The sequence below is a fragment of the Oreochromis aureus genome, linkage group 22, assembly GCF_013358895.1.
Source record: "Oreochromis aureus strain Israel breed Guangdong linkage group 22, ZZ_aureus, whole genome shotgun sequence".
Taxonomy (NCBI): Eukaryota; Metazoa; Chordata; class Actinopteri; order Cichliformes; family Cichlidae; genus Oreochromis; species Oreochromis aureus.
This window is the reverse complement of record NC_052962.1, coordinates 1,850,170-1,863,527: the sequence shown is the minus strand read 5'-3', so window position 1 is coordinate 1,863,527 and position 13,358 is coordinate 1,850,170. Positions and strand designations below refer to the sequence as shown.

Sequence of the window (13,358 nt, the reverse complement as noted above, 5' to 3'; positions counted from 1 at the left end):
TGGCGCCAAAAGTAGAATCTTTCTAAATTTGCACTAAAATATTAATATTTAAAAACTATAAAAGTCATGAACACCAAAAGTCGTACCATAGTAGTCCAGCTCCAGCCGCACAAAATGATCTAACATATGTAACCCTATTGTCAAAACTGTTTGGCAGAGGAGCGCGGGAAAATTTTCACTAAAATATTAATATTTCAAAAACTATAATAGTCATAAACACCAAAAGTCATAGCACACCATTCCAGATCCAGCCGCACAAAATGAGGTAACATATATGAAGCTTGTCTGAAAACTGCGGGGCGAGATTCGCTGCAAAATTTCAGGCGGAAACTGAAGAATAATAATAATAAATCCGAGGAATAGTAATATGTGTGCCTCTTGGCATAGGCACACATAATAATAATAAATCCGACGAATAGTAATATGTGTGCCTCTTTCCATAGGCACACATAATAATAAATCCGAGGAATAGTAATATGTGTGCCTCTTGGCATAGGCACACATAATAAATCCGACGAATAGTAATATGTGTGCCTCTTGTCATAGGCACACATAATAAATCCGAGGAATAGTAATATGTGTGCCTCTTGTCATAGGCACACATAATAAATCCGACGAATAGTAATATGTGTGCCTCTTTCCATAGGCACACATAACTATAAAGTACAATCGTCATCCCCTGGTAACATCAACAAAATATTTAAATGTACTCAAATTTATTGCTGAGTTATTATAGATACATAGGTGTACCTAATACAGGTGCACAAAAACATCATTTGAATATCAGATCAAGAAACCACACAGACACACACACACACGCACACGCACGCGCGCACACACACACACACACACACACACACACGGAACAAATTCCAAATGATGTCTTTCCATAAAAATCCAGGACAGATTGTTGCAAACTAGTGTGGAAAAAGTTCCACTGAAATTATTTCATAGGAACAGCCAACATCACCAGTCTGTTACTAAATATTTCTTGCCTGGATGTGATCTGATCAATGAGAAGAACTTCCCAGTGTGTCCTCAGATGCTGCCGAGACACAGTGAGGCATTGGTGCCGCCGAAGCCGAATGAATTTGTGAGGGCTACCCGTCGACCCCGAGTCTGCCATTGCTGCGCTGTGCAGGGAACGTAATTCAAGTCGAACTCGGGCTCTGTTCTGTCCAGGTTAAGGGTTGGGGGCAGGACTTTGTGGTAACAGGCCAGAGCGGTGAAAGCTGCCTCCAGAGCCCCAGCAGCCCCGAGCAGATGTCCTGTGGCCCCCTTGGTAGAGGACACAGCCAGGATGCTAGCACTTTGCTGGAAAAGTTTCTTGATGGCTGCATTTTCTGCTGCATCTCCCAAAGGCGTCGATGTGGCGTGAGCATTTATATATGTGACATCAGCCAGAGAGACATCTGCATCTTTTAAGGCTGCAGACATGCACCTGTGGAGATGGTACGAAAGAAGAAGTTTAAGGATAACTTGTGTTGATTTTGCTGCCCTACAGATTCTTATTGCTCCATTTAAACAAAGACATGTGAGTCAAGAAATGAATGTGTACATGTCAGCGCAGATTTCAAGTCATTTTTTTCAGGATGGCGTCATATAGACTTCTCTGTAAAAAGAAACACCCAATATACCCATAACAACTGACTGAAACTGTAACCAGTATAAAATTTGGTTTTGGTTCTTTTTATATTCAAATTCTGACAGAAGCCTTAGTGCTGCTTTGCCCCCCCAGCAGCCCAAGCAAGTGTTAGTTGATAACTTGGCTCCCTGTTGTATCCATATAAAGTGTCTTCTGGCTTCATGGTATAGGCCAGATTTCTAATGTTCAAGTTATAAATTGTGAGGTCCAAAACTAACAGATGATGTTATGATGACTACATCCAAGTTTTGTACTGTATGGTTTACATCAGTATCTGCTACAATGAAAGGATTGACACTTTTAAAATATGTGCCAGCGTATTGACCTTAGTTTGTCAGAATTGCCTTTGTCTGAATACTTCCAGGAAATAAACAGCCTGGACATAATATCATTAAGACAGAGAAGCTGTGCTAAGGGAACAGAATCACTCAACAACCCCGAACATCTGGTAGAAAAATCAATTAACATAAAGAAAAGAGAGACCAGTCCAGGCTTGTTGGTGTTTTTAAAGCATCACAGGCATTTAAAGATTTTTTATAGGATGACAAGTAAATCTTTACTCATCTTCAACATTTCAACCTGTTAAAACCCCCTTACCACCAAGCACAAAGCTACAAGCTTCCTGTATAACTAATTACGCCAGCAAAATAACATGTTCACTGGCTCTCACCCAGGCGGTACCCTTCTCCTGCCCCTTCATCCATCCTTTAAGATACTGCTACCAGGTGGATGCAACAAAATGTCAGTAGTCTAAAAATGGAAAATATAAAGATAATTATAAATTGTAACTGATGTGAAAATCATCTAATCTTATACTCGTGTGTTTGCGACTAACATAAAAAAGCAGCACACACAATTTGAATATGAGAAATAACAGCACATTAGTGTTGGTGCCTTGCATGTATCAGCATACAACACAGCTGATCAATGATGTTTTAAACTCGAGGTTGTTTCCAGAATAATATTTTCAAAATCAACTGAAAAATGATATTTTAAAACTCTTTCTCAAACACGGGTACTTTAACTTGGTAATGGTAACAAGGTATATATACGATTACATAGCAGCCTATATTCATCTCGTTCACTACCATAGCCTACCTACAATTAGTGTAGTCCAAAGACGTGTGTCAATGTAATTTGTGACTCTAATATGGCTGAGATGAGAGTGAGTTAGATAAAGTGTTTAAATTGTACAGAATAGAACAGTGTGCTGTATGAATGTAAAATAACGTGTCCGTTATCCTGTCTTCCTTCTCTCACTCCAACCGGTCGCAGCAGATGGCCCCGCCCATACATGCCAACCCTCCCGATTTTTCCAGGAGAATCACGAATTTCGGTGCCCCTCCCGAAAATCTCCCGGAGCCGCCACTCTCCCAAATTTCTCCTGATTTTCAGGTCGAAAATCAGGATATCCCAGAATTCATAGCGCGGCCCAGCCAATTCCAGTTTCCAACAATGGCGGCAGCTACTTAGTTTTAATATTACTCTTATTGCTCTTTCTGAGTCGCAAAATAAACTTTTAACATATTTTCAGGCAAGAATGTAGCTGTGTAAACTTCAAATATCTGAGCCGGCGAGAACAGCGAACTCCCGGCACATCGTTTTCAACCCCTCCGCAGTCTTTCGCTACTCAGGTTAAACATGATATAAAAGTCACTTGGATAACTTAAAAATGTTATTATTTGGCTTTTTGCAGTGTTTTATTTTTTCCTGAGTAAATCAGTTTGGCTGAGATTAAAGTTATTAGATTAGATTTAACTTCATTAATCCCTCGGGAGGGTTCCTCCGGGGGTTTCACACAGCTGAATAAACGTCAAACAGAAAACTGATTAAATAGTAATGTCAGATGGTCGAGAATTTACACCAGTGTCCGGTTATATTTCAGATAGCACCCCCCCAAAAAAGCCCTTTTGAATGTCTCCCTAATTCTGAGGTCTCAACGTTGGCAAGTATGGCCCCGCCCCTCACTGAGCCTGGTTCTGACGGAGGTTTCTTCCTGTTAAAAGGGAGTTTTTCCTTCCCACTGTTGCCAAAGTGCTTGCTCATAGGGGGTCATATTGGGTTGGGTTTTTCTCTGTATGTATTATTGCAGGGTCTACCTTACAATATAAAGCGCCTTCAGGCGGCTGTTGTTGTGATTTGGCGCTGTATAAATAAAATTGGATTAAATTGATTTTTAAAAAATGTGGCTTGAACTCTGACATATAGTCTAATGTGCACTCATTTTCTTCCACTTATCCAACCCACATAGAGATAGACAACCATTCACATTCACACATCGGTGAATTTAGATTTACCAATTGACCTAACCCCATGCATGTCTTCAGACTATGGGAGTAAGCTGGAGTATCTGGAGAGAACACGTGGAGACACAGGGAAAACCTGCAAACTCCACACAGAAATGTCCTAGGCAGAATTAGAAACCTTCTTGTTGTGAGGCAACAGTACTAACCACCACAACACCTCCCACCCGTTCAGTAAGACTACAAAGGTTACATTGAACTGCATGGTTGATATGTACCTGTTGCATCCCATCCATTTTTTTGGCCTTCTATCTGGGATCCAGTTTTTTAAATTCACAGTTTCATAAACACCAATTATGAAACTTTGGGCATATATTATGGCATCAAGTAATTATATTTGTTCTTACCCTACTTTACTGATTATCAGTATATTTGAAAAATATATAAATACTAATATGAGCAAAAAAACCCAAACAATTAACAGTATCATCAAGTGAGAAAACCTTGAAATGAGTCACCTGAATGCCCCATCACCATCCACAGTAGGAGCAGTTATGTGAGTCGCATCCCCTGAGAGCCCATAACCCAAGACCTCTGCGTAGATCCGGGCTCCTCTACTCACTGCATGGTTCAGATCCTCCAGCAGGAGCACAGCTGCCCCCTCTCCCATCACAAAACCTTCTCTTTCTGGATGAAAAGGCCTTGATGCCAGTGTAGGGTTGTTATTCCATTTGGTCGCGAGGGCACGGGCCCTAGCAAAGCCAGCTAAAGAAAGTGGCCCCACACAGGATTCTGTACCCCCTGCAACCATAGCAACTGCATCCCCGTGAGCGATGAACCTGGCTGCGTCACCTACGGCATGTGCACCTGTGGTGCAAGCTGTGGACACGGCATGATTGGGACCCTTTAGTTTGTGTTTGATGCTTATGTGTCCAGCAGCCATGTTGACAAGGATGCGTGGCACAAAGAATGGACTCACTTTGTTGTACCCCTTCTCTTGGAAGAGGGAGGAGGTACGAGCGATTTCGTCCAGCGACACCATGCCCATCCCAACAGCCACCCCTGTGCTGAGCTGCTCCTCCGGGCTTTTGGGACACCAGCCTGCATCCTCCAGGGCCAGCTGAGTAGCTCCAAGGGCCATTACGGTTGCTGATGACATGCTACTGATCTCCTTACGAGAAGCAAATGTTTCCTCTTCAAACTGACCCTCCTTGGTTCCTCTGGGTACCAGAGCTGCCACTCTACAGGGGAGAGTCCTGTACTCTTCTGAGTCCAGGGGAACTACCCCACTCTGACCTTTGATCAGACGGTCCCAGGACAGAGCAGTGCCCGTGCCCAGAGGACAAACTAACCCTATTCCTGTGATAACAACCCTCCTTCTTTGTTGCCGTCCAGAGCTGTGGTGCCTAGACTCCTGATTCGGACAAACACCGGCATTCTTGTGCAGAAGATTCCTTATGTTCTGTGGTCTCAACCGTAGTTTATTCCAACAAAACAGTGTAAAAACAGACATCCTGCTGTCTGTGTAAGCTTTGACAGCTTAAGGCTTAGTTGGATTGGAGTTTTTACTGTAAATATCAGAGGAAAAAGGAAATTTAGATAAAATTATATAAATTACCGACTTACATAAACTAATAACTTACAGAACAGACCAGAGTTAGCGGTTATTTATGATGTCCGTGTCCATGCCTTCCTTGTGTTTGTCTTCAGCTGTATTTAGGTAGTATTAGTAAAGGCCAGATCCATTTAAATGGCCAACAAAAATAAACTAACTCAATACCACAGGAAGAAAACATATAAAAGCGTTTAATTATGGATAATTACGGCACAAATATTCAAACACAATTTTTAAGTCCTTCAGAAGAATCAAGCATTTATTCAGGCTCTGATGGGGCAGCTTCCTTTAGGACCCTAAAGTAGCTACTTAGCGTTAGCTGTTGCATTGAAAACTTACAGGACTTTTACATTTTTTTACAAGAAATATAAAGATGGCTGTTTCACCAGCGGTCACAACATTGTGTGAGAATCCAAATGAAGTCTTCTTAGATGTCACGAAGTTGTTACTTACATACGCGGACAACATTATAAGGTAAGGTCGTTACCTTATAAGCTAGGAAAGCTTACCCAGCTGCAGTCGAGCCTCGGTGTTTTGTGCGCTTGTAGCTGTTAAAAAAATGCCCTTTAGCTTTTATGTCACTCACCGACTCCTAGAAAATCATGGCATAACTGTTGAAATGGGTTTAAATGACTTAACAGAAAACAGTTTTTGGTTATGTAAAATACATTTATATATTTACACGTTTATTAAGCGATTTATTGCTACAAGGACAGTAACGGTTAAGGAACGCTAAATATGTCAGTGCAGGTGTCAATAAAGGAGAATGCTATTCTTCTCTTAATGTCCACAGAAGTATGTGTCATAACCATAGACATCTTTGGTTTACGCGTGGGTCATTTAATCTGAAAATCATGTTTTGGGGGTTTTGTTTGTTTGTTTGTTCGTTTTATTTTTCTGCTTGACCAAGAAAAGGAAGACAGCTGTAATGATAGATGTAGGTATACCAAGTGATAGCAACGTCAGGAAGAAGGTACACGAGAAACCCGCCCCCACACAAAGTGGCCTCTCTTATTGTAAAAGTGAAATCAGGATCTGTAAATTGAGACGGATCAAAACATGTCTGAGTTTTGGCTTCTCAAAATATGAACTGCCCCATGTTGAGCACACTAAAAACAACTTACCATTGCGAAAGACAACGAATAGCAGTTTTTGAATGGTATATTTAAATACCTATTACTGTTTTGTTTTTGTTGTACAACACGTCACAACTGTCACTGTATCGTGAAATTTAAATGAATGAAAATAAAACTTTCTAGTTTTTGTGACTATGAATTTGAGTTTTTTTAAATAAGCATTCTTCATGTTTTGTTTTGCGTTATTGTAAAGTACAACTATGTAGCCTTCTGAAATATCTGTAATAGTTTCTGAGATGTTCATGTTCAAATGTTCCTTCAGATATCTGGAAAATTACTTTTATATATGAAGCTAAAACTTTTATAGTGATCAGTGTACATGTGTAAACTTGGAACCATGAACTTTTTAGCCAAATTGGCAATTAGTGAAGCAGAAGGCCCACGATAATTTGAGATGAACTGATCCATATATGTTGTCTGCTTAGCTGTGATGACACTTGTAGAAAAACAGTGGATTCAAAGCACATTATATCTGTTGTCAGATACTAAACAACTTAAATGATAACACTGTAAATGTGCGATTGGTCAGTATCAGTCAGTATTCCTCAGATGATTACTATTATATGTCCTCTCTAACAGGTATCCCAATGAAGAGAAATACAGATCAATACGCATTGGGAATCCAACTTTCTCCACAAAACTGTTGCCTGTCAAAGGTGCTGTAGAGTGTCTCTTTGAGATGGGATTTGAGGAGGTAATTTATTCATTTCTACTGTACCAGATGGCTTCTATTATAGAGGCAAGCTCGTATTTTTGCTGCGTAGAACTTGCCTAGAAATCCTTTGGACATTTCTCGCTTGCTTAACTGTGAGTAAACTACCTCTTGCCAGGCTGAGACTCACTTAGTCTTCCCAAAGTCTGCATCAGTGGAAAAGCTGAAGCTCATCAGGGAATCTATTGCCACAGAAAGGGATCAGAGGCTACGTGAGGGATGTCCTGTCCAACCAGCTCCTGCTGCAGCTTCAGCCTCAGCAGCAACAAGCTCTAGTGCTGCGTCTAACCTATCTGCAGCGGCTCCAGCACAGCAGCCACCGTCCGTGGTAAATAAAGACACTCTCATTGATGAATCAAAGGGTAGAGAAACCCTGATTAAAGTGGGTCATGCCAACTCTATCCTGTGTTTACAGAGCATAGAGACCTCCTTGGACAGAGAATGTAACACAGAAATTAGCCATTTGGAACTTTAGCTGGTAACTGCATTGTGGATTTTCATCCATGGATATTGGACAGCTGACCAAGCCATCTGGCATTCCAGGGCTGGGAGATCTTACAATGATTTAGCTGAAGTAATGTGATCCAGTTATTAATTATGGATAACAAGACTCACTCTATAAGCCAAAAACACAAAGGATCTTCTTTTTGTTATTTTTATTTTGAAAGGATCTTCTGTTTTCTGATCTGTAGAGAGGATGTTTTCTCTACAACGTGGACAGAGAACTGAAAAAATAAAGCAGTGTGACTTTATAGGAGTTATGCTTTCAAGTTATAGGACATCATAGTTTCAGTAGTTAATGAGGAAATTATTAATAGCACTATTTAAGTTTCCACCAAATGCCTGTACAACGCTTGAACAACATTCACTTGCTTGAATGACACATTGGAGACCTGTCTGTTTATTTGCCTCTGTGTCAGGAGAGCAGCATGAGCTTCTTTGTGACTCTTCAAACAAACTTCCAACATGTGCTGCTTTATGAAAACCCTGAGCTGCAACAGAAAGCCCGGAGTTTGATCCCTCACCAGGAGCTGTACTCTGCTGCTCAACAAAAGCTGAAGGAGGCTAATGAGTCTGACCCAAGTAAGAGAATTTCACCCACAGAAAACTTGGATTTGTAACGTGTGTGTGTGCGTGTGTGCGTGCGTGTGTGTGTGGTGAAATTTTTGACTTGCTGTCCTGTTTTTAGAATGTAAAATTGGAATAGAAGACTTCTTGGTGCTGGAATTGCTCAGGTGGTTCAAAAATGACTTCTTCACCTGGGTGGACTGTTTGCCCTGCCATCTCTGTGGAGGACAGACTCAGAACGCTCCCTCCCTCAGTCCTAGCACCGATGACCTCCACTGGGGAGCCCAGCGAGTGGAAAACCACTATTGTCAGAGCTGCCAGGTTTCCACCAGATTCCCCAGGTGAGTGTAGGTTTATATCTTTGTATTTGGTTGCAAAACAAGTAAGACAAGTTGGGCAGGGATATGCTGCTTTCCACTGCTTGCTGAACACGCCTGCTAACTAAAGAGGTCTTTTAGTCTTTCTAGTTTCTATGTAGAGAACAAAACGAAGATATCAGCAGTATGTGAAGGTAGGTAGTTAACAAAAATATGGGTAGCAAAACATGTTTGTTTTTTGTCTTTTATTAATGCTTTAACTAAAGATGTTAACAGAAGCAGAATGGAAAAAATGCACACATTGTTCTTGGATCACAAAAAGTTTACAAAATGCAACAAAAAGAAATACTCAGATCTAGATGAGATATTCAAAAAAGAACTAAAGAGAGACAATAAGTCTAAAACCTAAAAACAACAAATGTTGGAATGTGTGTAGAAAGAAATACTGTAGTAAAATAGTGAAAAATAATAATCAAATTTCAGAGACTATGGGATATATTAAACATTATTAAAAATAGTTGTGGACAGCACAAGAAGTTCCTCAATATCTTACTGATAACTACATCATAAAGGATGATGGTGCTGACGTGGTCAGTAGTTTTAACAGTTAGTTTGTAAGTGCTGGACCAAATCTGTCCTTAGCTCCTGCCATCTGAAGACTGGGATCAAAGCCAGATAGAATCAAGTGTAAATACAAAAAATCCACTGATTGTAATGTAATAGATATAACTGTAAAGAGCGTCACAGAAGGGATCTCAGAATCTGTAACATTCAGATCAGCGAAGTTCGAAACTAAAGGAAAAATGCGTTCAAGTTGTACCCATGTGTGTGTTTTTGTTGTTTTTGTTTAAAAAAACAAACATTTTGGATGCCTCGTCTGTTCTTGTTAACACCAGGTATAACAATCCTGAGAAGCTGTTGGAAACCAGGAGAGGGCGCTGTGGGGAATGGGCCAACTGTTTTACCCTGTGCTGCAGAGCTGTCGGCCTTGAGGCCAGGTACATCTGGGACAGCACAGGTATGTACGTCATTGGACACTTGTTCTGCTTCTCTGCTCAAAGAGGAAAGATGTCAATTTACTCTGCTCTGTCGTGCTCTTACATTTCTCAGCTCCACTGGATCATACAGACTGTTTAATTTGAGTTTGTATTATTTTAAGTAACCTAAAAGATGAGCTTCAGTTTATATGTTGACAGGATTGGCCCATACCTGCTTGTACATTAAGAAAACGTTATCTCCCATATCTCCCAAGATTCCTGCTTGATCTGTTGGTGTACATGTGTGTATGAAATGAGTCGTGTTCCTTGTGCTGTTTCAGACCATGTGTGGACAGAGATTTATTCTGTCTCTCAGCGCCGTTGGCTACACTGTGACCCATGTGAGAATATCTGTGATAAGCCTCTTCTGTATGAGGTCGGTTGGGGGAAAAAATTGGCCTATGTTCTAGCTTTCTCCAAGGACCAGGTACAAGAAATGGACACATGCTAGTATTGTTGTAACTTGTACTACTATTGTATTATTATTTAATATGAATACTCTTATTTGCACTGTACATTCTCACTTTGTGTTGAGGTGTAGATGTTTCTGTGTTTACTGCTGTTTAGATATCGACTCCCCCTCAAAGTTGAATTAATTGTGTATATGAGATCATATTGCTGTCTTTGAGATGGCCTCTTTCATGTTTATATCTTTGGGGGGAAAATAGCCCTCACTATCTTAAGAACAGCTCAGATAATTAAGAATTTGCTGATTGTTTGAAAAGTTGTGGGTATGTGTGGATTTGTGCTGTAGGTGGTTGATGTGACATGGAGGTATTCCTGCAATCATCCAGAGGTTTTGTTGAGAAGGACCAGGGTTCAGGAGGCCTGGCTGCTGCACACCATTAATAGGCTCTCTGCAGTGGTAAGACTAACTCATTTAACAGACTAATTACTGTGGTGTCTGTGGTGTGAAGCATCCACCTTCTGCTCTGTCATTAAAGCGGCAGCAGTTCCTGAGTCCAGAGAGGAAGAAAGAACTGACAGAGAGGCTGCTTGTCGAGTTGGTGGAGTTCATCTCTCCGAAGAAACCAAAAGCAGGAGAGCTAGGCGGGCGCAACTCTGGCTCTCTGGCCTGGAGAATAGCTCGGGGTGAGACCAGAGCGAGCAATGAAAAAACCTCCACAGAGGTACCGTACAACAAAATATGCTCCCTCGCATATCTGTTTGAGCATACATTTAAACAGGCTTCTTCCTATCAGCAATATGAGCATGTCAGAAACTCCAGTAATATTTATCTGTGTGTGGAAGATCAATTCAGGCTAATTTATTTAGCGCCAAATCAACAAGATGCTTTGTCCTGTAAGGTAAAACTCCAACAGAAGATGGCCTCAACAATCAAGTCTGTGGCTGCCCCTGGTTCTTCCTGTTAAAAGGGAGTTTTTCCTTCCCACTGTCGCCAAAGTGCTTGCTCATAGGGGGTCATATGATTGTTGGGTTTTTCTCTGTATCTATTATTGTAGGGTCTACCTTACAATATAAAGCACCTTGAGGCGACTGTTGTTGTGATTTGGTGCTGTATGAATAAAATAAAATTGAATTGAATCTGCTGCAGCCGGTTTGAGGGTGAGGGGAAAGGAAAGACAAAAAAGAGAAGAGAGAAGAAAAAGAAAGCACAGGAAGACAGGACAAAACACAGACTAAGGCACAAAATGTAACGCTATGTTGCAGTGGTGTATATGTAAACGTGCTCACACATTACATCCTGCAGCACAACTAAGTGATGACTCAGGGTGACTTACTACACATGGAAAACTAGTTTCTTTTAACATTCCTGCAACTTTGAAAAGGAGTAAGAAAACAGAAGCAAATGGAAAGTTCTGTACTTAACTGTACATTTCCCTGCCTTATTGTCATTATAAGCTAAAAAGGTTCAGACTAAAAATAAAAATGAATGACTTATCACAGCGTCCTCATGTTGTATAGAAGCAAAGCCAAAATATGGTGCAGAAGGATGAGACTGTGGTAGTAAGCCAGGTTAGATGCAAGACAGTGCTGTGCAATATCAGTAGGACTAAATATCCTATTGATTCTGCTGTAGTTATGGCATCAACATGTACAGAAAATGACACAATGCAATAAACACACAGCTTTCTCAGTAACACATTTTGATGATGTAGTCTCTTATCAGTTGTTGAGTACGTTCACTGTTTGGAAGCGTAGTTAACTGTCTGCATATACATTTTACTGGAAAAGAGTGCATGTGTTTTCTTTCCAGGCTGTAGGTTTTGTGTTTACTCCGACTGACAAAGAGAAGAGTGACAGGATGCTCCACATACGCTACAGCGCCTCCAAAGACCAGTACTGCCGAGTGTCCGATGGCTCTGAAATGATCCAGACCTGGTCTCAGTGCGCATGGAGCACAGAGTCTATTTTCAGAAAGGTGGAACATGATTGGCAGATGGTATGTTTGTTTTTGTTTTATAGCAGTGTTGTTATCTTTTATCTTTATTCTCTGTATATGTGTCATTTTCAAGCGCTAAGTGAACAAATGCTGGTCTCATGTTCTGAATGGACCGTGTCCAAACCTTTGTTAAAGCTCATTCTACTGGGTTTATTTTAAACAGCATAGAAACCCGTTGTTTTTAAGCTCAGGAAGCGCTCCTTTGAGCTGTAAAAGTGTTATTTTTCACTCAAATACACTGAGTGAAAGTGGCAAGAAAATCTGGATTTCCACAGAGTGGATGTGATTGCATTTATTTAGGCGTACCTGGCACGAACAGAAGGCTCTCCTACAGGAAGAATCAGCTGGAAGTTCGACTTTGCTCCAGCAGGAATGAAGATAAAGTCTGTCTCTATCATGGCCAGTAGCCAGACCTACCACTCTGGGAAAGCCTGCTGGCATTTGCACTCGGGCCAGTTTACTACAGAGTTCTCCGGAGGTATCGGCATTTACTCTAAAATATTCAACATCCTGTTTTGTGTTGCCATGAAACCACCTGACTTCCTCCCCCACCTTTGAACTCTTAGATGGCAGTGCGCAGTCCTTTTCCAGTCTGTGTGGCTCTTCAGAGTTCATCGTTGCAGCAGAAGTCAGCGGGGGCACAGGGGAAACGGCATGGCAGCATTCTCAGCTGTTCAGACAGAGCTTGAAGGAGACTGAGGAGTCTGCGTTTGAAGTCATCGTTCATCTTCAAGATGCTTAACACTTTAAAAAAAAAATACTTGATCACTCTGAGATGTTCAGAGCTGTTTGGGTTGTAGTTTCAGTGCAATATAGAATTCCTCAGGATGATTAAACATGCATGGCCTAATGATGGACTCATTAAGATATGACTTTCATTCCTTTCACACATTTTAATCTCTTACTTTGACTGAAGGCCATTTAACATGAGACTTGCACAGTTTTAACCATAAAGCCATAAAGTTTTTCAATGTTTCCCTCCACTGTAAATGTGTTTGCAATTTGTAGTGCGTGGAGACATTTCACATACTGTTCTGTTAGGGTCAGAGTTCTGCAGGTCTGTTGTTACTAATAAACTGTTTGATGTTAAATCTGCAAATTAAAAATGGGCTGTTTACCTACAATACTCAGTTATGTGTCAGATGGTACATTTAATAATGCTGTGTCGCTCTCGTGGTAAG

The 13,358-nt window shown here is 40.9% G+C and overlaps 2 protein-coding genes across 4 annotated transcripts; one reads left to right on the top strand and one right to left on the bottom strand.

The window, feature by feature from the left end:
* Positions 1-616: 616 nt before the first annotated feature.
* On the bottom strand, positions 617-6,651 carry oxsm (3-oxoacyl-ACP synthase, mitochondrial). Of its 3 annotated transcripts, none has more exons than XM_039605079.1 (3): positions 6,013-6,651; positions 4,407-5,456; positions 617-1,441 (listed from the first exon to the last, which is right to left on the bottom strand). In XM_039605079.1, the coding sequence occupies exons 2-3, from the start codon at positions 5,399-5,401 to the stop codon at positions 1,039-1,041; spliced, it is 1,398 nt and encodes a 465-aa protein (XP_039461013.1). In that variant the 5' UTR covers positions 5,402-5,456; positions 6,013-6,651; the 3' UTR covers positions 617-1,038. The 3 variants fall into 3 exon arrangements, with proteins under 3 accessions (XP_039461013.1, XP_031604244.1, XP_039461012.1); XM_031748384.2 differs by lacking the exon at positions 6,013-6,651 and adding an exon at positions 5,541-5,626; XM_039605078.1 differs by lacking the exon at positions 6,013-6,651 and adding an exon at positions 5,532-5,591.
* ngly1 (N-glycanase 1) lies at positions 5,771-13,307 on the top strand. The gene is made up of 12 exons (XM_031748382.2): positions 5,771-5,977; positions 7,219-7,333; positions 7,470-7,679; positions 8,272-8,434; positions 8,541-8,760; positions 9,633-9,754; positions 10,055-10,200; positions 10,528-10,638; positions 10,718-10,903; positions 11,992-12,177; positions 12,478-12,655; positions 12,744-13,307. The coding sequence occupies exons 1-12, from the start codon at positions 5,877-5,879 to the stop codon at positions 12,917-12,919; spliced, it is 1,914 nt and encodes a 637-aa protein (XP_031604242.1). The 5' UTR covers positions 5,771-5,876; the 3' UTR covers positions 12,920-13,307.
* Positions 13,308-13,358: the final 51 nt, after the last annotated feature.

What these genes read in the sequence shown, in the direction of transcription:
- oxsm (XM_039605079.1), bottom strand. Translation starts at nt 5,401, where the DNA reads ATGTCTGTTTTTACACTGTTTTGTTGGAATAAACTACGGTTGAGACCA. An exon ending in GATGGTGATGGGGCATTCAG is followed by an intron (nt 1,442 to 4,406) that starts GTGACTCATTTC and finishes CCATCTCCACAG; the next exon opens with GTGCATGTCTGCAGCCTTAA.
- ngly1 (XM_031748382.2), top strand. Translation starts at nt 5,877, where the DNA reads ATGGCTGTTTCACCAGCGGTCACAACATTGTGTGAGAATCCAAATGAA. An exon ending in GGCTAATGAGTCTGACCCAA is followed by an intron (nt 8,435 to 8,540) that starts GTAAGAGAATTT and finishes TCCTGTTTTTAG; the next exon opens with AATGTAAAATTGGAATAGAA. An exon ending in GTACATCTGGGACAGCACAG is followed by an intron (nt 9,755 to 10,054) that starts GTATGTACGTCA and finishes GTGCTGTTTCAG; the next exon opens with ACCATGTGTGGACAGAGATT.